Here is a 25,059-nt window from a genome sequence, read left to right as displayed (position 1 = left end):
ATAAAAAATAATAAGCTTTAAAAGGAGCCACGTGGACATAGGTACAATAGACTGGAGCTGACCATACTGATTTATATGGGAGAGTTTTCTAAGTATGCCCCGTGGCCTATGTAGAGGTCATTGCAATTGTTCATGTGATGATAACGAGGAGACTAATAAAAAGTTCTTTGGCCGGATGAAGTCTGGGAATCACTGCTTTAATACATATTGAAGCATGGGACTCACTACATTAAAAGTTATTTATTTTCATGGTTAATCCATCAGGTAAAAATTTTGTTCTACCTTTTTATACAAGCCATAAACTGGGGGCCATGTAAATGTGAAAACTATGAATTATTAAAAGAGCATCAAACATGGAAAGTGCTGAAGGGCATGGAAAGTACTGTACATTAACAGCGTTATGTAACTTGATATTTAGCCTCCAAGTTCACACAAAGCTTTGCAAAAAAAAAAGACTGCAGATATTCAGGGATTTAGAAACCTGATACAGTGCAAAAAGACTGAGAAAGAGTCCATTAAATTGGCGCAACAACTCAGAATTGCTCTCTAATGGAACCCTATGGACAAAACAGATAAAAACAGGCAGGGGGACATCATTTCAATGGGTCAATATTGCCCTGGGTAACTGGCCCAGAAATCAGACAAATGACACGCTACTTCATCAACAAGGGATGCAAAGCCAACAAAGATGTAAGTGAAGGGTTGCACAAACTATTTAGTGATCTTTATACGGCCCTGCCCACACAATTTTTTGAGAGGCATAAAGAATCCTTAACCCCTTTGTGCTGCAGCTAGTTTGGGCCTTAATGACCAGGCTAATTTTTCAAAATCTGACCTGTCTCACTTTATGCTCTTATAGCTCAGTGATGCTTTAACGTATGCTAGCGATTCTGAGATTGTTTTTTCGTCACATATGGCACTTTATGTTAGTGGCAAAATTTGGTCACTACTTTGTGTGTTTTTTGTGAAAAACATCAAAATATCATGAAAAATTAAAAAAATTTGCATTTTATGAACTTTGAAATTCTCTGCTTCTAAAAAAAGAACATCGTAGCACATAAATTAGTTACTAAGTCACATTACCAATATGTCTTCTTTATTCTGGCATAATTTGGTAGACATATTTTACTTTTTTAGGGTGTTATGGGGCTTAGAAATGTATCAGCAAATTATCACATTTTCGTGAAAGTTTCCAAAACTGATTTTTTTAGGGACCAGTTCTTTTTTTAAATGGATTTAGAAGTCTGGTATCCTGAAAACCCCCATAAGTGACCCCATTTTGGAAACTACACACCTTAAAGAATTAATCTAGGGGTATAATGAGCATTTTAACCCTACATGGGCTGGAGGAAAGTATTCACAATTAGGCAGTAAAAAAAATGGAAAATTAAAATTTTCCAATAATATATACGTTTAGATTAAAGTTTCTCATTTTCAAAAGGAATATGAGAGAAAAAGCACCCCAAAATTTGTAATGCAGGTTCTCTTGAGTACAACGGTACCCCATATGTGGGCGTAAACTACTGTATGGGCACACAGCAGGGCTCAGAAGGAAGGGAGCGCCAATTAGCTTTTCCAATGCAAATTTTGCTGAAGAAGTTTCTGAGCGCCAGGTGCGTTTGCAGTGCCCCTGTAGTGTCAGCAGAGAGAAAACCCCCCATAAGTCACCCCATTTTGGAAAGTGCACCCCTCAAAGAATTCATCTTGGTGTGTGGTGACCATTTTGACCCCACAGGTATTACAGGAAAGTATTCAAAAGAAGACAGTAAAAATGAAAAACTTGAATTCTTCCAATAATATGTTCGTTTAGTTTGAAATTTCTCAATTTCACAAGGAACTTGAGGAAAAAAGTACCCCAAAATTTGTAACGCAGGTTCTCCTGAGTACAATGGTACCCCATATGTGGGCATAAAGCACTGTATGGGCACACAGCGGGGCTCAGAAGGGAAGGAGCGCCAATTAGCTTTTTCAATGCAGATTTTGCTGCAGAAGTTTCCGAGCGACAGGTGCGTTTGCAGTGCCCCTGTAGTGTCAGCAGAGTAAAATCTTGCCATAAGTCACCCCATTTTGGAAAGTGCACCCCTCAGAGAATTCATCTTGGTGTGTGGTGACCATTTTGACCCCACAGGTATTAGAGGAAAGTATTCAAAAGTAGACAGTAAAAATGAAAAACTCAAATTTTTCCAATATTATGTTCTTTTAGTTTGAAATTTCTCAATTTTATGAGTTTATAAAACAGTAAAATATTATATCTGTAACCTGAAGAGAAATGGAATATATCAGAGCAAATACCTGCCAAATAATCTTCCCTATCTTACATTAAGCTGACAATGGGCTAACAAGTAAGGCTGGGCAAGGAACATCGGCACGTTACACACAAATATTATCATTTCCAGTGAATAGTCTTCACTCATCTATGTCCTATTCCTTTCTCTTTCTAGTAAATCAACATAGCGCTTAGTCACATTTCCTAAGGCAATATAAGAACACCAGAAACCCTCTTAAGGTGACAGAAGCACAGACATAGGTGGACAAACAAATATGTGGACATAAATGGACAAACAAGTACAGAACAGCGTCATGTAAACAGACGACAAATACCTGAATTACCTGCAAAGTGTCTGATTTCCATGATTATCGGCTACCAGAGTGGCTCATCATGCTAATACTCTTCATGAGACTATTGGACATGTGCTGTGACAACGCAGAGTTAACTGGATGAGGGGAGAAGTTATCTACAATACTGGCACTAAAGTTTAAAAAATGCTCAGTTATGGGTGTGTCCCAACCCCAGGCGGAGGAAAGAACAGGCTCTGTGGGTTTAGCAAGTCTACAGATTCTCCCTCTTGGTTATCGAACCAGCTTAGTGTCTTTGTGCTACGCGCTGGGAATGTACATGTCGTGCTCCAACCAACCACGACTCGGGAATGTCATATGATCCAAACAAAGGATATTATGTCTTATTTCTGCTAAGAGCCAAGAACAAACAGAAAAGAAGCGACGCAAGGGAACGCGTGATTAAATCACAAAACCGCTCTCACTTTCCTTTCTATGCAAGACTGTCTACATTCTGCACTGTGAATTTCTGGTACCCCCTTAATAAATCCTGTGTCGGCTAAGGAGGTTTTTTATTTATTTCACAAAAATAATGAACAAAAATATTTTGACAGAGTTCATGACTGTTTTAAGGTGCGATACAATGATTTATTCCCTACTGACAGTAGTCATCTTCCTGAAAAAAAATTAGGTCCTATAGACTGTCTGCATAGTATAATGGCTGCTGTACTATTTGTACATTTAGGCTGGGTTCACACTACGTATATTTCAGTCAGTATTGTGGTCCTCATATTGCAACCAAAACCAGGAGTGGATTGAAAACACAGAAAGGCTCTGTTCACACAATGTTGAAATTGAGTGGATGGCCGCCATTTAATGGCAAATATTTGCTGTTATTTTAGAACAACGGCTGTTATATTGAAATAATGGCCGTTATTTACTGTTATATGGCGACCATCCACTCAATTTCACCATTGTGTGAACAGAGCCTTTCTGTGTTTTTAATCCACTCCTGGTTTTGGTTGCAATATGAGGACCACAATACTGACTGAAATATACGTAGTGTGAACCCAGCCTGAGGCCTTATCCACGCCTTCCATAATTATGGATCTGCAATTATGGGCAAAACTACCCTGAGTTTTACAGATCTGCAATTAGTACCAAAAAAAAGAAAAAGAAGAAAAAGAAAAGAAAAAAAAGAATGTACCCTAGCATGGACCGTAATTGTGGAACGGATTAAGCAATTAAGTCTACGGGATCCGTAACATCAGCAAAAAATACACATCTGTAGAAATTGTGAAAGCACTATGGACAATTCTTTTGCAGACTAGGAATAAGATTGCTGACATCCATGTACGGATCAGGAAAAAAACCAACACTGAGCACAAGAATAAAACCTAAAGCAGACGTGAGGAATTACAATAAGGACCTACTCGTTTTGATAACTTTTTCTTTACTGAAAAACAGCACCACTTTCCTCAAATGGCTGATATTGCAACTTCACATTGCCTTGATCTGTTCATCAAGCTGCATACGTTATATTTGGTTCCCACTATTACTATCCTACACAGCCACACATCTCCTGCATTGTCCATACAGTACTACTACAACTGCTACTGACCCACCATAGTATAAAACATAAAAACTGAAGCTTGCTGGTCTAAGTGTGTCATTTGTAGGACAATTTTTGCCATTTTTTATTTTCCAAATCCAATCTGATGGTTTATTCTAAAGAATCGGACCTGAAACTAATTTCCAGTAGACAACCAAACTCCATATGGCTTCAGCCACGGTCCCTCGAATCGGCATTCAGGGAACCATTTCTCTTCCAACTAGGTAATGACATAAATGAATATGTAATAACGTGTGAGTGCAGCACTAAGGCAGCCGGCTGTATCTATGTTTTCCAGGACTTCCTAGGGCTACATCCAAGTTCAGATTGCTCGAACTTCGCTCATATCTACTTGCTACATACAGGAATTTGGAGGCTTTGGGTGGAACAAGCATTGGGCTATTCTCCTCTATGTTTTCCCGGACAACCAGTATCTAATTCTCTCTGACCAAATACCATAATGGATGGAAATCTGCAGGCCTTTACCATGATGAGAAGGGAAGCGCTCATCAGAACACGCTCGGCATTCCCTTTGCTGTACTTCTTTATTGGCCTTTATAAACTCCACAGGCGGCTCAGCTGTTCCTTCCGGACTCTCTGGTGGCTGCCGTCTAGCAAAGTTCAAACCTGGTGCAGCACAGGCTGGGAGGGAGGGATGAGGGCCTGGCACATTCGTCATGCCAGCTGGAAGGTCACCGTGAAATGCATTGTAAGTGTGAGAGGACTCTGAAGAGCGTCCTGAATGACAAGAAGGGGGGTGAAAGTCTTCACAACCGCAGATTCCCTCGTCTTCCTCAGAGTCGTGGCCAGCATGTTGCTCATGAAGCTCCTCAGACGTATCCTGGCAGATCACTGACGCTTGGGGCTGAAGCTCATCATTCCCCCATGTCCCATACTGACAAACGTCATAGTCGCTGCCGGCTAAGTCCTGGACAGAACCTTTTGTCCTTTTGGAATCCTGTAAAAGTGATACGGCTTCCCCATCCTGCTGAACGCCGAGCTTCTGAAGAATAACGTGACGGCAGTGTCCGCAGAACTGACAACAAATATTGTTCCCCATTATTCTGGAGTTAATCACCCGTAGGAAAGACACTCCTCGACCTGCATGGTTTCCGACTTGCCCCTTGTGTTGTGATGTTACTATTAATAAACAGGGACTGGGACTGAACAGCCTGCAGATCCTGGATGTAATTCTGAAGGGTGGTGCATGGGCTACCAAGTTACCTTGGCCCCTAGCCAGTACTGTGTGTCTTACAAGGCCTAGAAAATCCTAAATACAGCCGGTGTTATGGACACATAGACCAGACGCATAGATATTAAGCAGAGGCTAGACCCAGTGACAGAGTCCTCTGTAAATGGAAATGAAATTAAACACTTTAGTAGCATGTATGAGTGTGTTTTTTGCATGTACTTCGAGGCATAAAACTAGTAAACCACCAACAGACTTCAGTCTGGGTTCATGCTGCCCCTTGAAACACACAGCAGATGTGAGTGTAGCGGCAGATACCTGGCACATTCTGAGCAGTGCTATGGCTTCTTCATTACCAGGCTTGGTGCTGTACATCCTGTGGGGGTTGTACCTGGTACTACACCACAGCTTGTCCACATTTAGTGGAGCGCTGCAGTACTAGATGCAGCCACTATAAAATGTGTGGCGCTGTAAACAAAAAAGTGTTAGGGGCACTTCTGCTCCAAACAGATAACTGGAGGGGGTGCTGGCAGTCAGACCCCCACAAGTGTTAACATCCTATTGCCAAGTAAATCCGAGGGAAAAAAAAACCCCAATGAATTCACAAATAAATCTAGCCTACACTGTTCACTAACTAGCCTTTAATGCTCAGCCAAGAGTTCATGTGTTCTGGATGGGGAGAGGGGAGACAGCCCTGGTACTGGCTTTATCTCTCTGAAAACAAAAGGGTCAGGCAGTTGGAATCAAACACGTCTGATCATTTTCTCCTCACATCATCCGTCAGGGGGAAGCTGGGAGCCCACCACACCTGACAGTAAACCAGTTTCACCAGCTTTTTCTTAACGTGTATGGGGGTCTTGGGGGTCATCCAGAACCTATAGGTTTGATTTCTCAATTAAATAGGTTATTTTGTATATGAAAAACATAGCTACTTTCTTCTAGAAACAGCACCACTCTTGTCCTCATTGCAGGTCAGTTCCACTGAAATTAAAGGGGTACTCCAACATCTAAAATGTACTCTATAGTTGAACAGTTGCCCAGTACTTTAATTCTCAGAATTGCTTATCCTCAGATCATCTTCACAACCCTCCCACCCTGCCTACTCCCCCTCCCCCAGCACTCCCACTAGTTCCCTGTCCAAAGCTGTTATAGAACATCCTATGTCATTGCAGACTATTGCTTTGGTGAAATAGCATAACCTGGCAGCAAAGGCAAAGCTCAGTACAATGCAGCCTGCTGAAAACACACCTCTCTCCCCCTAAATGTCCCAATAAAAATATATACAGTTTGTATCTGTGGATAGGTGACGTAGGCTGGAGGGGCTCAGAGACAAGATTCAGCCACGCCTACAGTGACCTCAGAGAATGATGCACTGTCTACAGAGAGAGGGAGGAGCCAGGGGGCTGAAGACAATACACATTTTGTACTACTTCTATTTTCCATTTTCTGTCGGGGTGAAGCATTCAAAAGCACATTGACGCCAGTACCATTAGTGATAACAGTATATTAGTAGGTTATACATCTTGGCAGGGCTGTTTCTATAACCAGGCCAGGTGGGCCCGACTAGCTCTTTAGCAGAGGGATCCCTTGGCAGGCGCAGTGATGACGTCATCGCGCCTGCTGGAGGATCCCTCCGGTGGCTGGATGAGAGAAAAGAGGCCAGAAGAGAGGAAGGCCGGCCCCATGCCAGGATTGGGCGAGTATATATTTATTTGTGTGTTGGGGCACAGCACTATGGGGGCAATTCAGGAGGACATTTATTATATGGGATATGCAGGGGGACATATGGGGGCAATGCAGGAGGACATTATTACTATATGGGATATGCAGGGGGGCATATGGGGGCAATGCAGGGGGACATTATTACTATATAGGAAATGCAGGGGGGCATATGGGGGCAATGCAGGGGGACATTATTACTATATGGGATATGCAGGAGGACATTATTACTATATGGGGGCAATGCAGGGGGGCATTATTACTATATGGGGGCAATGCAGGGGGGCATATGGGGGCAATACAGGAAGACATTTTTACTATATGAGATATCCAGGGGGACACTATTACTATATGGAAACACAACAGGGGCATTGATACTATATGAAGGCACAGCATGGGATCCTACATACAGGGGACAATCCACATACATACTGACTTTAGTGCACCAAACAGCGCAATTACTACAGTTTGGGAGCGTTTGGATGGGAAAAGGGAAAGTTGCTGAAAAAGTGCGGAGCCTGAGATGTTTGTCTGCAGGTTCTGAAGAGATGAACTGTAACTGCAAAAAATCATCCTTGAGGTCTGGGCCAGACATAGGGCAAAAGGAAAGTGACGCCTCAGATCAAAGAAGACGCCACCTGTGAGTCACTGAATTATATTTTTGTTTTCAGAACATTATTAGGTAGGGGTGCAACATTGTTGAATGCTGTAATACACACACTGCTTCTTCCTAGTAACCCGAATCTTGATAAAAGTTCCCCTTCCTTCCCCAGGGCTGAACCGAGTGAGGTTTGCTTTGCCAATAGCCTAAATAGTACCAAAATAATATTGTGCCATTTGGCTAAGACAATGTTCACACCATGTTTGTGATGTCCACATAGAGTGTATGCGGGAAAAGCTCTCAACTTACAAACTAAATGAGTCCACTACGGAAAAAGATTGACTATTCTATTCCATTCAATGTAGAAGGCATACGTGTTAACTGGAGGCCACACACGTAATGCGTGAAGAGCCTAATAGAAGCAATGACAGAATACAGCAGATTCATAGATGGATCTGCTGTATTCATGAAGGAAGTGCTCCCCCCTACACTCAGCAGTGACTGGCTGCTCTGTATGTATATACATAGCCCATCTATCTCTGCTGACAAGGACGGGAGGAGATGAAGGGCGCTTTTCTCATAAATACATGGGAATCAGAACTATTGCTAAATGTCTGGGCTAACAGGAGAGTAGGTCGGACCCTATACAATGGCGCCAGATCCAGGTCCACACCATAGTATTGTGCCATACGGTTTATCGTAATCCAACCTAATCTGGTAAATTGACAAACTGTGAAACAACTAATCTAATACTGCAGGACGTTCCCTGTCTACATGAATAGAGATGGCAACTAAGTGATATAAATAACGTAACATTATAGGAAACTATATGCCACAGCCCTGATCATGAACATGTGGACACGGACATTTCATGTAATCTGACTGTGCTGGAAACAGACTGCACTTCATCATCACAATGCTGATGTGACCTTGTCTCTGTGTTCCACCATCTCAGCTCCCACCATGCACTGCTCTCTGGTAACCAGAAACCACTACAATTCTGAATTTAACCTGAAACAAGGAGAATCATTAAACTGAGCATCAAAGTAAGCAAAGAACCTGCTCCGATGCCGTGCCATGCCTGAACCATGACCTTATATTATATAGTTCACACTGAGTAAGGCTGGGTTCACATTACGCTTTTTTCATCCGTTTTATAAAAAAAAAAGATGGATGAAAGAAACGGATGCATTTGTGTACATCCATTTTGATTCCATTTTCCATTGCTTCTAAAATAAACGGATCAACGTACAAAAATGAGGTCAGCTACGTTTTATGTGTACGTTAAAAAAATAGGATGCATTTTGAACCTTTTTTTATAATGGAAGTCAATCGAAAAACGTATCAAAACAGATGCACACAACTGCATCCATTTTTCCATCTATTTTTGCAAAAACGTAAGAAAAAAACGTTACGTTTACAGTTACATTTTCAGCGTCACATCCCAGAGCTGTATTTATAATTGTGCAGGATAAAGTAATTTTCATATTGAGTGTAATCCTAAGTAATTGTTGCTCAAAAGATTTTTACAAACCTTCATGGCTTTGCTAGATTAACCCTTCAGAATGATGACAAAGGTGATTTGAGCGCTCACCACTGAGCCACTTAAAAGGGGTACCGCTCAAACATAACTTCTGATATGTTGCTGCCCATGGTGAGACTAACAATTCCTTCCATACTTGTTACAATCTATTTCAGCTTCTTCCCCCAGTTCTGAGCTGCTGCTTTCTACTGAAAACACAAATATGCGTATGAGCTTCTCTGTCTCCCTCTCCCCCCCCCTTCTGAGACAGATGATATAGACAGGCAGGCTTTAACTGCAACATTGTTGTTTCTTTGTAATTCTGGAAGGGTTATTTTGAGGTCAAGTTGCTAATGACCTCACTGTGAATAATCCTCCTGACATTACAAAGAAGCTACAATGTTGCAGATAAAGCCAGTCAGGAACCTGTTTAAATTATCTGTCTCAGAAAAGAGGGGGAGACAGAGAGAAAGGCTCACACACAGATTTTTGATTCTTCAGCAGAAAGCAGCAGCTAAGAACTGGGGAATGGAGGCTGAATAGATAATAAGTATAGAATGAACTGTTAGTCTCACTAGGACCAGCAACATATCAAAACTTTTGTTTGAGTGCAATACTCCTTTAAAGGAGAAGTCCGGCCAAAATTATTTTTTTTTATATGTTATTACTGATGGAAAGTTATACAATTTTCGAATGTACATTAATTATGGGAAATGCTCATATACTGCTATTTCCCTTAATTTAGTGTATCAGGAAGTGTTCGAATTCTCTCAGAAGCAGTGACGTCACGACGAACAGTGTAATTCCTATGGAGTGTCCAGCAGGGGGCGCTCTATATAGAGAAGTCAATGAGTAGCATTGACTTCTATATATAGTGCGCCCCTGCTGGACGCTCTATTGAATCAATGTATGTGTGTATGTAATGTAATGTTGCATACTGTACTTTGTGATTGAATACATTTATGGAATACTTTGGGGAGCAAGTGTCCTTGCTCCCCTAAGTATCCCATAAATGTATTCAATGAATACATTTGCAGGGCACCGAGCAGGGAGGAAGAGAGGTGCCCGTGCATCTACCTCCCCCCTCCTTCCTCGCTCGGTGCTGGGCACATATACACAGTACTACTCCCCCATTATCTGCATGCAGGGCGGACGGGCACCGGTATGTAGGAGCAGAGACCGGTGGCGGGGTAGTTTTAGGAGCGGCGCGGGCGGCGGGGAGTCAGCGGCGCGATAGTTCGATTCAAGTTAAGAGGAGGAGGGGGAGTGGAGGAGGAGGGGGCATGAAGAGCAGCCCCTGTGTGAGCAGCGGCGCGGGCGGCGATGTGATAGCACAGGTACTACATCCCCATTATCTGGGTATATGTGCCCAGCACCGAGCAGGGAGGGAGGGAGGGAGGGGGGAGGTAGATGCACGGGCACCTCTCTCCCTTCCTGCTCGGTGCCCTGCAAATGTATTCATTGAATACATTTATGGGTTACTTAGGGAAGCAAGGACACTTGCTCCCCAAAGTATTCCATAAATGTATTCAATCACAAAGTACAGTACGTAACATTACATTACAACACACATCCATTGATTCTATAGAGCGTCCAGCAGGGGCGCACTATATATAGAAGTCAATGGTACTCATTGACTTCTATATATAGAGCGCCCCCTGCTGGACACTCTATAGGAATTACACCTTCCGTCGTGACGTCACTGCTTCTGAGAGAATTCTAACACTTCCTGATACACTAAATTAAGGGAAATAGCAGTATATGAGCATTTCCCATAATTAATGTACATTATAAAATTGTATAACTTTCCATCACTAACATATAAAACAATAATTTTGGCCGGACTTCTCCTGTAACTGTGGTGCACAGCTATTTCTTATTTTCTACATTTCATGAGGTGGGACCAGACCTGGGCTGTTTGCCCATGGGACATAGCACCTTGCAAACCCAGTGCATGTGTATATAAGCAGAAATGATCATCAGAAGGATCCCGTTATAGCTGCTTTTCTAGCGTAAGGGTGCGTTCACACCTACAGGATCTGCAGCAGATCTGCAGCAGATTTGATGCTGTGTTCAGTTATTTAAATTAAATCTGCTGCAGAAAATCAGCTGCAGATCCTGTAGGTGTGAACGCACCATAAGGAGTCATTTTTGGTAAATAACGTTATTTATAAACATGTTAGGAATCACACAGGCTATCAAATGAAGGGAAGTTGTTTAAAGAGACATTGCTCATTTAAAGGCTAGGTTCACAATAATCAAAAAATATGGACATATTTTTACATTGCTATTACACAAGTCAATTCAGGTCATTAGAGTTGCAACTGACCGAGAACATGCAGTGGTATGTAGTATGGGAAGTGTGAACTGAGCCAAAGACACTGACATATGCTGTGCATTTTTTGCTGCCGATCCTAAATGCAGTTTTTTTTTTCCAGAGTATGCATTCAACAGCACTTGCGGTCCACAGCAAAATCCACAAAACTGCAGGTTGCAATATTTCACAAACTAAAGCTGACAAGCTGCAAATCTGAAATCCACTCCATGGGTACGTTCCCATATGTGTGTGACTATTCTACTACCCTACATGTGATTATACATCAATCAGCCGTAACAATAGAACCACTGACAGGTGAAGGGAACTTCAATTTTCTTGTGACAATGGAAACAAACACACAGGGGGAGATTTATCAAAGGGTGTAAAATTTAGACTGGTGCAAACTACCCACAGCAACCAATCACAGCTCAGCTTTAGGCAGTGCTGAAAGGAAAGCGGAGCTGTGATTGGTTGCTGTGGGCAGTTTGCACCAGTCTAAATTTTACACCCTTTGATAAATCTCCCCCACAGTTCCTAATGCTGATGTGTTGGAAATAGAAGTACTAGGTATATATAGGAAAGGATCTAAGGCAAAGGCCAAACTGCAATGAATAGACTGGGTCAGAGCATCCACAAGACTCAGGGCTTTATAGGGTGTTCCTAGTACACAGTGGTTAGAACCAACCATGACTTGTCCAAGGACAACCGACGGTATTAGACAGGTCATGGGCACCGTGATGTACACTGGCAGTGAAGGCTAGCCTGTCTGCTCTGATCCCACAGAACATACTGCAGCACAAATTGCTGGGGGGAAAAAGTCAATGCTGGATATTAAAGAAAGATGTCCAAACAGACAGTGCAGTAGTAAGAAATAAAAAATAGATATGTTCCTGGCGCAGCCAAAATATTCTAAACACACATACAAAAAAAAAAAAATAAAAAAAAATAAAAAAAAATTATATATATAGTCCAAAAAGAATCAGTGGCACTCCAATAGTGAAAAACGTGGAAAATTTATTCACATCCCAAAAATGAACACAGCGACGTTTCTGACCACGGTAGTGGTCTTTTCTCAAGCTCAATGAAAAGACCACTGCTGTGGTCAGAAACGTCGCTGTGTTCATTTTTGGGATGTGAATAAATTTTCCACGTTTTTCACTATTTGAGTGCTACTGATTCTTTTTGGACTATTTAGCAGCCAGGAGGCTCCCCGGCTTGCAGGTTGGCACCCACATATTTTTGTATTACCTGAGTGCCACGGATTTTGTTTTTTGTTTATAGATAGGATATTTTAGCAGGGCAAGCAACATATTTATTTTATTCCTTCTTCCTACTGCACTGTTCGAACTGACCCCACTGGTGTGAGTATCCTGTTATCTGGATCATCCGTCCGGCAGCCATCTCCTGAGAGCTACCCCTTTGTGTAAGGTTATATGCATAAAGCCCAAGGGGCTCTGAGGTGAGAGTCCTCCTATACTGTGCACTCATATATACTGTACATAACCGGATTACACAAGGCTCCATCCTCCTGGCCTTTTTGGTCTTTCTCCTATTTAAAAACAGACAGGTAATGGCAGAGTGCGGGGCTGACCAGTCACAGTGTCCACTGACCTCTGTCTACGACTATGGACACGAGCCAACCTGAGCATGCAGCATTTTATAACTGATGGCTGAAATTGTTGGATGCAGCCCTAGGGAGTCCTGGAAAACATGGATACAGTCTATGGACAAACATTTTTAGAAACGAGCACAAACGAAAAAAAAACAAACAAGGCGCTCTGGTTTTCTAACCTATGCCCCCAAAAATTCTCATTTCATTGGTTTCCATGGAAACTTCTCCACCTTTATCTGCATTATTACACTGAAACTCAGGGTCTCTCAATAATCTTATACCAAAGCTTATCTATTTGTGTGTGACCCCCAATGTCACATTATGGACCTACCCACAGCTTAGCCCATCAATGTCTGATCAGTGGGATAATAATTAAAAAAAAAATGAAAAAAGTATATGTATGACAGTGACAGCACTTTATAATTCTGAAGGTACATGGACAATCCACTAAATCCTGCGGACGAATGTTATAAAGCTAGAAAACCCAATCTGGGCATATCCATAGATGTCTGAATGATTCAGGTCGCACCTCTGCTCTCACTGCATATAGCTCAAGGGCCCCCAGGGCTACTTCGGATGGCTTATTGTCCCTGAAGGCCAATCGGGGTGTTCTTGTGCGGTTTACTGAACTTCTATTAATGTTTAAAGAGAATAACTAGAAGGTGCTAGGGGGGCTTTCACACGTTCTGTGCATGGTCCGTATACACAATGTGCTGCGGAATGGAACGGTGAGCTCTGGACATCATGGGAGCTCTGTCGTGCTACTGTACTGACACAGCAGCACAGCTTTGTCAATACAGTAGCACAAAGATATATAGCGTAATAATGATACATGATGTCGGGAACTCTGTGATTCCGGTCCTTCACATCTTCCATGCACAGGCCGTAATCACAGAATGTGTGACTGCCCCCATCTCTATTTAGGCAGCGCTCTGCAGTGGGGAGGGGTGGGTTTATATGGGTGCCCCAAGGGTGGCAGTCCCCCCCCCCCCATTTCATCAAATTGCCCAATTTATATATTAATTAAGTTGAAGATTTAACAAAAACAGCCCTGAGGTTGTAAGAAAATTACAATTTTCCTCAGAGCTTCTAGCCCTATGGAAACATAACAGTAGGTTCCAGTCTTCTAATCTGCTGTCAGTTTCCCTTTAACGGAAGTTGCACAAAACGCATAGCATTGCCAGATATGCAGAATACACCATGTCCATTAACCTCTATGGGAATTATGCAAACTGCATAAAACCGACAACAATGTGCCCTCCCTCTTGATGTACCAGAAGCGAGATCCACATTGATCATAAGTGTCCAGATGGGAATAACCCTTTACACCTAGGAAGCCACACAGCATGGCCAAACATCACAGCACAGCTCGGGCTGCATGAGCGCTAACCAGTGACTGAGGTCACCACCCACAGGTTGCTTGTACTGTGACCTGGTGCTCAGCAGCAATGCACACTTGCTGGATTTCTGGAAACTAAATAGCTGTGTTACACGAGCCCACACTTCTCTAAGGGTGCCTTTACACAGAGATTTATCTGACAGATTTTTGAAGCCAAAGCCAGGAATGGATTTCAAAAAAGGAAAAATCTCAGCCTTTCCTTTATGACCTGTTCTCTATAGTCTGCTCCTGGCTTTGGCTTCAAAAATCTGTCAGATAAATCTCTGTGTGTAAAGGCAGCCCTAGTGGCGATGCAGGCGGTGCACACTGCGCTGGTCGCCACATGACATGCATTACTGGCAGTCGCCATGTAGTGCTGGGGGCGGCATATGACAACACTTTCTTGGGTTTGTAGTGGAATCCCTGACAGAAGCCTGGCTCATCCTGGGGTCTCTTCCACAGGTCTGTGTAAGGTTCTAGTTACAGGTAGTCCCATCCACTGGGGGCACATCCAGGATAGCCCACAATGTAACCTGGCAGTGTGAACCCTGACCAAACACAAGGGGGAGTGGAATCTGTGCGGTTTGCACATCGATTTTGATGCAAAATCAGCATGAAAAATACTCAGTGTGAACCAGGCCTAAGAGTTCTAGTGGGGTCCCTATCAATCAGACACTAGGAGTACATCACGTGTGTCACCATGCCTCTCTACAGTTTGGCATTATCCCTCGTGTGACTTATTGGCTCTCTACCACGGACATCAGCAGCTGCAGAGATTATTCTCGCTTCCGAGCGTAACGAGTTAATAATACAGCCCTGCGGTCCGCTCCGTAACCTAGCGCTCACTTCCTGTTTCCACTGCCAGCCACAACATGGCGTCTAATCACTTCCGGGGTTACCAAGCGCGACCAAGAATCTTACGCCACACGGGGGTGTCCCGATTTACATACAGCTACTTCCGGCGTATGTTGTGCATCGCTTCAAGATCGAGTAGGATTCTAGGGTCAAGTGAACGTGGCGACTAATTCATGGGAATAGGCAATAGCTAATAGCTATCTGCGCTCAGAACTGTAGTGAATATATACGCAGAGCGCCCCTAAAAGTGAAGAAAAAATGGTTTGGTCTGATGAAGGTGACCTTGATTAAAGCTCTGGGAGCAGATGCCATAGACACGCTGTGTGCGCTGCCTGGTCCTACAGTATTCTCCTTACTGTCACCTCCTGAGCGACCTGCTATAGCTGTACACTGCCTGACATCACCTACTGCCATCATGTGCTGCCATCATGTGCTGCCCTGTACCCTGCCTGCCATCACCTGCTGCCATCATGTGCTGCCCTGTACACTGCCTGCCATCACCTACTGCCATCATGTGCTGCCCTGTACACTGCCTGCCATCACCTACTGCCATCATGTGCTGCCCTGTACACTGCCTGACATCACCTACTGCCATCATGTGCTGCCCTGTACACTGCCTGACATCACCTACTGCCATCATGTGCTGCCCTGTACCCTGCCTGTCATCATCTACTGCCATCATGTGCTGCCCTGTACACTGCCTGCCATCATGTGCTGCCCTGTACACTGCCTGCCATCATGTGCTGCCCTGTACACTGCCTGCCATCACCTACTGCCATCATGTGCTGCCCTGTACCCTGCCTGTCATCATCTACTGCCATCATGTGCTGCCCTGTACCCTGCCTGTCATCATCTACTGCCATCATGTGCTGCCCTGTACCCTGCCTGCCATCATCTACTGCCATCATGTGCTGACCTGTACACTGCTTGCCATCATCTACTGCCATGGCTGCCAGCACTGTTTAGATAAGACTAAAGAACACGAACAAGATGTCCTGATCTCTCTTATACTGGGGGTGACAAGTAATTATTGGGGTAAACACCCGGCATTATTCCATTTTCAGTGAGTTTTCCAGTAAAATAATTAAAGACCAAAGCATGTGCATGTATTCCAAATATATATAATATATATCTGTGGCTCTCCAGGTGTTACAAAACTACAACTCCCAGCAGGCCATGACAGCCTCTTCACTGTTGGAGCATGCAGGGAGTTGTAGTCTTGCAATAGATTGGGAAACACTGCTATAATAAAATATATAGAACATAAAGCCAATTGTACAGCCTGTGCTTGGATGGTTTTCCAGCAGATGTGACTCTGGTTTTGCAAAATAAGGCTATGTTCACACACAGTATTTGTCAGTTTTTTTTTTTTTTTTTTAACCAAAACCAGGAGTTGGAACTGACAGGGCAAAATTATAATGGAAAGATTAGCACACCTTCTGTGTTTTTAACCCAATCCCGATTTTGGTTGAAAATGGACTGACAAAAAGAGAATGTGTGAACGTAGCCTAATCATGACATGTACTAAAAAAACAGCAACCTACCAAACTGATAGTGATGGCCTATCCTGAGTACAAATTAGAAATACATTTTACCCAGAAACCCCTTTAAAGTGACTGTATCATCAGGCCTGGGCTGAAGCACTGGAGGCGGCCGACCCACCCCCAGTGGAAGGAAACCCCCGCCCCTCTGTGATATGGCTCTATCGATTCTAATGGAGCCGCATCATAGAGGGGTGGGGTTTCCTGCTCAAGTCATCAGGGTGACCCATGGCGGCTTCTCTTCACCCAACCAGCCTTGGTTGAAAGATCTTTCACTGTTCATGTATAGGGAGAGATCTACCAATCAGGGGCAGGAGAGGACTCGTGGTTGGACCAGCACTAGAGCAGAGCGCAACTTGAGCATGCGTCCAGCTTCGGACAGACTCAAGTATGTTCAAGTTGCGCTGATCTCTATTCCCTAACGCAGCTCCATTCCACCATACACTGTAAGAGACCTCGCCAGGAACAAGGAGCCACAATGCACTAACATAAGGTTCCTTGCCTAATGATACAACTTGCGCAGGCCCAGAAGGAAAACCATTATCCTCCCCCAATTCCTGGGCGATGACCCGCTGGAGACAACCATCAAGTTTCACATGTAAAACGCATTAACTGTGCTTGTCCATGAGAGTTGTCACCTAGTATGTAACATCCCTCTAAAGGCTTTCCATTTGTAACAAGTGCAATAAACCTCAGGGCTGATACTAAGTTCCACCATAGGAGAGGCTGAAGATCAGGCCTGTGACATTGCAGCCAGCCATACAGATCAAGGACGAGCGATCACAGACTGCCAGCCGGGCTACTAATAATCAGAGCCGGGCAAGTAGAGCAGGAAGGCCAGGGCATTGGTAGTGTCACAGCAACACCGCTCCCAAGGGCATCAGGCTGCTAGGCCAGCACATGTCCGTACAATCCCGCACACTGCCCGTACACAGGGTCGCACACTGACCGTACACAGGGTCGCACACTGACCGTACACAGGGTCGCACACTGCCCGTACACACGGTCGCACACTGCCCGTACACACGGTCGCACACTGCCCGTACACACGGTCGCACACTGCCCGTACACACGGTCGCACACTGCCCGTACACACGGTCGCACACTGCCCGTACACACGGTCGCACACTGCCCGTACACACGGTCGCACACTGCCCGTACACACGGTCGCACACTGCCCGTACACACGGTCGCACACTGCCCGTACACACGGTCGCACACTGCCCGTACACACAGTCGCACACTGCCCGTACACACAGTCGCACACTGCCCGTACACACAGTCGCACACTGCCCGTACACACAGTCGCACACTGCCCGTACACACAGTCGCACACTGCCCGTACACACAGTCGCACACTGCCCGTACACACAGTCGCACACTGCCCGTACACACAGTCGCACACTGCCCGTACACACAGTCGCACACTGCCCGTACACACAGTCGCACACTGCCCGTACACACAGTCGCACACTGCCCGTACACACAGTCGCACACTGCCCGTACACACAGTCGCACACTGCCCGTACACACAGTCGCACACTGCCCGTACACACAGTCGCACACTGCCCGTACACACAGTCGCACACTGCCCGTACACACAGTCGCACACTGCCCGTACACACAGTCGCACACTGCCCGTACACACAGTCGCACACTGCCCGTACACACAGTCGCACACTGCCCGTACACACAGTCGCACACTGCCCGTACACACAGTCGCACACTGCCCGTACACACAGTCGCACACTGCCCGTACACACAGTCGCACACTGCCCGTACACACAGTCGCACACTGCCCGTACACACAGTCGCACACTGCCCGTACACACAGTCGCACACTGCCCGTACACACAGTCGCACACTGCCCGTACACACAGTCGCACACTGCCCGTACACACAGTCGCACACTGCCCGTACACACAGTCGCACACTGCCCGTACACACAGTCGCACACTGCCCGTACACACAGTCGCACACTGCCCGTACACACAGTCGCACACTGCCCGTACACACAGTCGCACACTGCCCGTACACACAGTCGCACACTGCCCGTACACACAGTCGCACACTGCCCGTACACACAGTCGCACACTGCCCGTACACACAGTCGCACACTGCCCGTACACACAGTCGCACACTGCCCGTACACACAGTCGCACACTGCCCGTACACACAGTCGCACACTGCCCGTACACACAGTCGCACACTGCCCGTACACACAGTCGCACACTGCCCGTACACACAGTCGCACACTGCCCGTACACACAGTCGCACACTGCCCGTACACACAGTCGCACACTGCCCGTACACACAGTCGCACACTGCCCGTACACACAGTCGCACACTGCCCGTACACACAGTCGCACACTGCCCGTACACACAGTCGCACACTGCCCGTACACACAGTCGCACACTGCCCGTACACACAGTCGCACACTGCCCGTACACACAGTCGCACACTGCCCGTACACACAGTCGCACACTGCCCGTACACACAGTCGCACACTGCCCGTACACACAGTCGCACACTGCCCGTACACACAGTCGCACACTGCCCGTACACACAGTCGCACACTGCCCGTACACACAGTCGCACACTGCCCGTACACACAGTCGCACACTGCCCGTACACACAGTCGCACACTGCCCGTACACACAGTCGCACACTGCCCGTACACACAGTCGCACACTGCCCGTACACACAGTCGCACACTGCCCGTACACACAGTCGCACACTGCCCGTACACACAGTCGCACACTGCCCGTACACACAGTCGCACACTGCCCGTACACACAGTCGCACACTGCCCGTACACACAGTCGCACACTGCCCGTACACACAGTCGCACACTGCCCGTACACACAGTCGCACACTGCCCGTACACACAGTCGCACACTGCCCGTACACACAGTCGCACACTGCCCGTACACACAGTCGCACACTGCCCGTACACACAGTCGCACACTGCCCGTACACACAGTCGCACACTGCCCGTACACACAGTCGCACACTGCCCGTACACACAGTCGCACACTGCCCGTACACACAGTCGCACACTGCCCGTACACACAGTCGCACACTGCCCGTACACACAGTCGCACACTGCCCGTACACACAGTCGCACACTGCCCGTACACACAGTCGCACACTGCCCGTACACACAGTCGCACACTGCCCGTACACACAGTCGCACACTGCCCGTACACACGGTCGCACACTGCCCGTACACACGGTCGCACACTGCCCGTACACACGGTCGCACACTGCCCGTACACACGGTCGCACACTGCCCGTACACACGGTCGCACACTGCCCGTACACACGGTCGCACACTGCCCGTACACACAGTCGCACACTGCCCGTACACACAGTCGCACACTGCCCGTACACACAGTCGCACACTGCCCGTACACACAGTCGCACACTGCCCGTACACACAGTCGCACACTGCCCGTACACACAGTCGCACACTGCCCGTACACACAGTCGCACACTGCCCGTACACACAGTCGCACACTGCCCGTACACACAGTCGCACACTGCCCGTACACACAGTCGCACACTGCCCGTACACACAGTCGCACACTGCCCGTACACACAGTCGCACACTGCCCGTACACACAGTCGCACACTGCCCGTACACACAGTCGCACACTGCCCGTACACACAGTCGCACACTGCCCGTACACACAGTCGCACACTGCCCGTACACACAGTCGCACACTGCCCGTACACACAGTCGCACACTGCCCGTACACACAGTCGCACACTGCCCGTACACACAGTCGCACACTGCCCGTACACACAGTCGCACACTGCCCGTACACACAGTCGCACACTGCCCGTACACACAGTCGCACACTGCCCGTACACACAGTCGCACACTGCCCGTACACACAGTCGCACACTGCCCGTACACACAGTCGCACACTGCCCGTACACACAGTCACAATACTACAACTCCCATCATGCCCAGATAACCTTTCGGCTGTGCAGGCATGGTGGGAGCCTCAGCTCTGCAGCCGCTATAGAGCCACAGGTTGAGGAAAACTTCTAGGACATGTCTGACAAAGTACACACAAGTATAAGGCTGATCGGTCTCCACTGGTGTGTCACACGCTGGATTGCACAATCAGCAGCATGCAGAAATAATCGGGCACTGATACATTGTAATGACAACAGGCCCTGTTCACACTGTGCGTTTTTAAGGTACACATGTTTTGATTGTTGGACTCACTGAGAGACATGGCAGTTGATCAATGAATATAGAAGAGGCATGTTATAACGCAACATAAACGCACGGTGTGAACACTGTAACCTGTCAGTTGTCCAGTCTGATGGCATGGCCTACAGATCAAGAGAGTGTATGGAGAAAGTATAAAACCCCATGCGGCATCTCTATGGTGCATCAGTGTCAGTGCCTCCCCCCCTGCAGAGCTCGGTGTCACCTCCACACGGTGCATCAGTCTGCAGTGTCCCCTGCATGTCACGGCGGCGCTCCTTACCGCAGCAGGGCCTCTTGTCGGGGCTGTGTGCGGGGGCAGCGGGGCTCTGCACGCCGGCCTCCTCCGTCTTGCTCACCATGTCCTCTGTGCTGGGGCTGGAGGTGGATCGCGCTGCTGGAAGGACAGAGCCGGCCGCTCAGCACACACATACACACACACGTGGTGCAGCTGTAACCTCTGCCACCCGACCTTCCAGAGCCGACTCCAGCGACGGCAGCCGCTGAGGGACAAAACTAGAGCTGTCTGCTGAGTCACTGAACGCCTTAAAGGGACAGGGTTATTTTTTTTTCCCAGAGTAGCTATGACTGGCTCAGGCTAGACACTGTCAATGAAACAAGTCAGACATTGTGATGTGTCCAAAGAATGTGTGTTCGTGCATATGTGTATTAAATTTCAGTATAAAACATAAAAGTTAATGAACGTTCTAAATAATTTGCATTGCCTGCACTTCACAATGTTGCTGGTTGCTATTGTTATTATTATTATTATTATTATTATTATAGCGCCAACAGATTTTGCAGCTTTTGTTATTACAGGTGTTATCCATGGCAACTTCCTTCTAGAAACAGCACCACTCTTGTCTTCAGTTTGTGTGGGTATTGCAGCTCAGTTCCATTAAAGTGAATGGAGATGAATTGTAATATACATAACCTGAGGACAAGGGGTGGCGCTGTTTTTGCAAGAAAGTAGCTGTGCTTTTTGTAAGCCTATTTTTCTAATCCTGGATAACCTCTTTAAATACAGTCAGGTTCTTCCTAGCCCCTATAATGCTGTTGGCATTTGTTGAAGACATTTCCTTACATCTGGATGAGGTTGTTTTTACCGTATGGATTGCTGAAAGCCCAGTTTTTTTTTATTTTGATTTTCTGGGGGAACTAAAAGGGAAACTATCAACAGGTTAGATGAATTTAACCTGCTGATAGTCCCTTATTGTGCAGGAGGCACTAAGGAGGAAGGTAAGTCTCTCATCTTCATGCACGGCCCGTTCCCGTGCAATAATTTTTTTACTTCTTGGTCCGGTAAGACCGTTAGGAGAACTGCTCTGTCCTCATAGCACCGATCCGCCCTGACCAGCCCACCCCTTCTAATTACTATCAATGGAGCCGGCTGGCCAGGGGTTGGCTGAATCAGTGAAGAGTAAATGACCAACTGCACGGGAATAGTGCTTAGGATGAAGGTAAAAGACATAGCTTTTCATCCTCGGCGCATTTAACCTGCTGATAGTTACCCTCTCAAAGCCACAGCAGAATAGTAGAATATGGTTTGATCAAATTACATACCAAGTTATATACCAATATCCTGGAGTTGGTCTTTAATTGTAGCCGAGAGGCATTAGTGTCAGCCATGTGAGGTGTGAGGTGCAGTAGCTCCTTTCTCTTCATGTTGGTATTTTACTTGTCTCCCCTTTCTGAGTGGCTAGCACTCCTTCTTGTAAGATTTGTGATCCCAATAAGCAGGAAGCCCCTGCACACATATGGTAAGTACCTCCTAGTTCTCCCATTCTACCTCCGATGCAGTGCTGAATAGTAAGACCTTGTTCACACTTGTGTTGCTTGGTGGCTGCTTTCTCCACCGGCAGTGCTTGCGGGGTTTGGGGGGGCCCTTGGGGTTTGGTCCTGTGACAGTGGGGTTGCAGGGCCATTCCGTGGCCTCCCTTCCCTGCTTGCGCTCGCATTGCGGGGTTGGTGGTCGCTGACCAACACAGTGTTGGTTTAGTGTAGGGACTCATGTGGGCCAGGGGACCTGCACGTGGTACATGAGGCAATATGGTTTGATAAAATTATATACCAACATCCTGGCGTGGGTTTTTAACTGTAGCGGAGAGGCATTAGTGTCAGCCATAGGTGTGAGGTGCAGCAGCGCCTTTCTCTCCATGTCCGTAGAATAGTTACTAAACTCTAGCCACACACTACAAGTATTTATCCATTAGTAAGTACACACATGAAAAGAACTTACAAAGAATGCTACAGAATTTTCCATCCTTCCGGCGGAATACAGAAGAGAAGAGCTGTGCCGGGAGAGGTGAAGCAACAAGGCAGTGTGTGAGAGGTGAGGGTTTTTTTTTCTTTTCATCTTTCATTATTATCATGGGAACCATCTACTAAAGGCGGGGGGGGGCTTTATATGTACCAATGGTGGGGAGTACACGGGGGTCATGTATCAAAGAGGGAGCTACAAAGGGGGCCATTTACTAAAGGGGGACTAAACAGGAGGCCATGTACCAAAGAAGGGGACTACACAGGGGACCATGTACCAAAGAGAGAGCTACAAAGGGGGCCATCTACTAAAGGGGGGCTATACAGGAGGCCATGTACCAATAGGGAGGACTACACAGGGGTCCGTGTACCAAAGAGGGAGCTACAAAGGAGGACATCTACTAAAGGGGGGGGGGCTATACAGGGGGCAATCTACCAAGGGGGAGGACTACCCAGGGGGTCATCTACTATAAGGGGTGCAAGCAGGCTCATTGGTCTAGAGGGGGATGCCAAAGATGGGTGGACAGCCCAGAGTCCAAGGTATATTTAATCCACCCCTGAGAATAAGTTGTGTTTTGCTAATCTATTTAGTTGCCAGGAACCCTAGTCAGCTGCTTTGTAGTTTATTTGCAGTTTTTTGGTGTGATCTAACACTTATAACAATACTTAGATCGCCCTGTCCATTCTCAGGCCCACTATTTCCCAAATATCCTTCTGAAATAACTCTGCTTCTGACCACGAAAAGCTTATCTTATCCCTGCGCAGGTAAATTCTAGCCAAGTCATCAGATCAGACTGTAAAACTGAGACGTGCAAGGCCAAGATAAGCTCATTGGCTTCCATTCCTTTTCTGCCATTTATTGTTCCATGTTTGTTTCTGTAAGAGTTCAGCAACTTTGATGTTGGTTTCATAATTCAGATTATAAAGTGATCAAAAAGCCATAGGATCCATTTGTTTTATTGTCCCAGTGCATTTAAGGGAGCTATTACACAGCACAAATATATGAAATAGAGAAGAAATATATATAGAAATATAGAACAGATATATAGGACAGATGCTACTTCTGCATTATGTCTAATGCCATTCAATACCAGGAGCAGATAAATAGGGAGTAGAAGTAGTATTTGTCTAATGTTTAAATGTAATTTCTTATGACTCATAGCTGGTTTTGGTTATGACATTTTTTTTAGATCGTTCCATTGAAGTGAATGTAGCTGACTTGTAATATCACGCACAGCCTGGGATCAGCGGTGGTGCTGTTCTTACAAGAAGGTTGCTTTGTTTCTTCAATTCTAGATAACTCCTTTAGAAGATGTTCGGAAACCAATGAACTTACATGGATGTTAGAAGTTCTATGGAGCAGAGGTCTGAGCCTATATTAGCCTCTGGCTATGGTTAATGGGGTATTCCCATTTTAAGATTAATGTCATATCCAAATAAATTGCCATAAATACCTAAATAGATGCATTTCACAAATCTGGGACCTGCATTTGTTTGTAGGACAGAGCCCTTTTCTGTCTCCTGGGCAAACTGAGGTAGCCAGGACTCCAATAATAACCCACTGGATTGGTCTGTGCAATTTCCATACCTGCCATAGAAGTAGATGAGAGTTACATAAACAGGGTATCACTGCAGAATACACTTATTACTCCCATTTAGAAATAACGACACT

At 46.0% G+C, this 25,059-nt stretch overlaps 1 protein-coding gene across 3 annotated transcripts in view; it reads right to left on the bottom strand.

Annotated features, from left to right (window-relative positions):
• The window catches only part of CLUH (clustered mitochondria homolog), a 43,497-nt gene extending 21,874 nt beyond the window's left edge, over positions 1-21,623 (bottom strand). For 2 of the 3 annotated variants that reach the window (XM_069944679.1, XM_069944680.1), the window contains exon 1: positions 4,655-5,258. In XM_069944679.1, the coding sequence (XP_069800780.1) occupies positions 4,655-5,228 (574 nt within the window). In that variant the 5' untranslated portion in view covers positions 5,229-5,258. Of the gene's footprint in view, positions 1-4,654; positions 5,259-21,411 lie in introns of those variants that run through there. The other variant, XM_069944681.1, reaches the window with a different exon arrangement.
• Between the last annotated feature and the right edge of the window lie 3,436 nt (positions 21,624-25,059).

This window comes from Dendropsophus ebraccatus, chromosome 11 (assembly GCF_027789765.1).
Source record: "Dendropsophus ebraccatus isolate aDenEbr1 chromosome 11, aDenEbr1.pat, whole genome shotgun sequence".
NCBI lineage: Eukaryota > Metazoa > Chordata > Amphibia > Anura > Hylidae > Dendropsophus > Dendropsophus ebraccatus.
The sequence above is the reverse complement of the archived record's forward strand: the minus strand, read 5'-3'. Positions and strand labels throughout refer to the sequence as shown.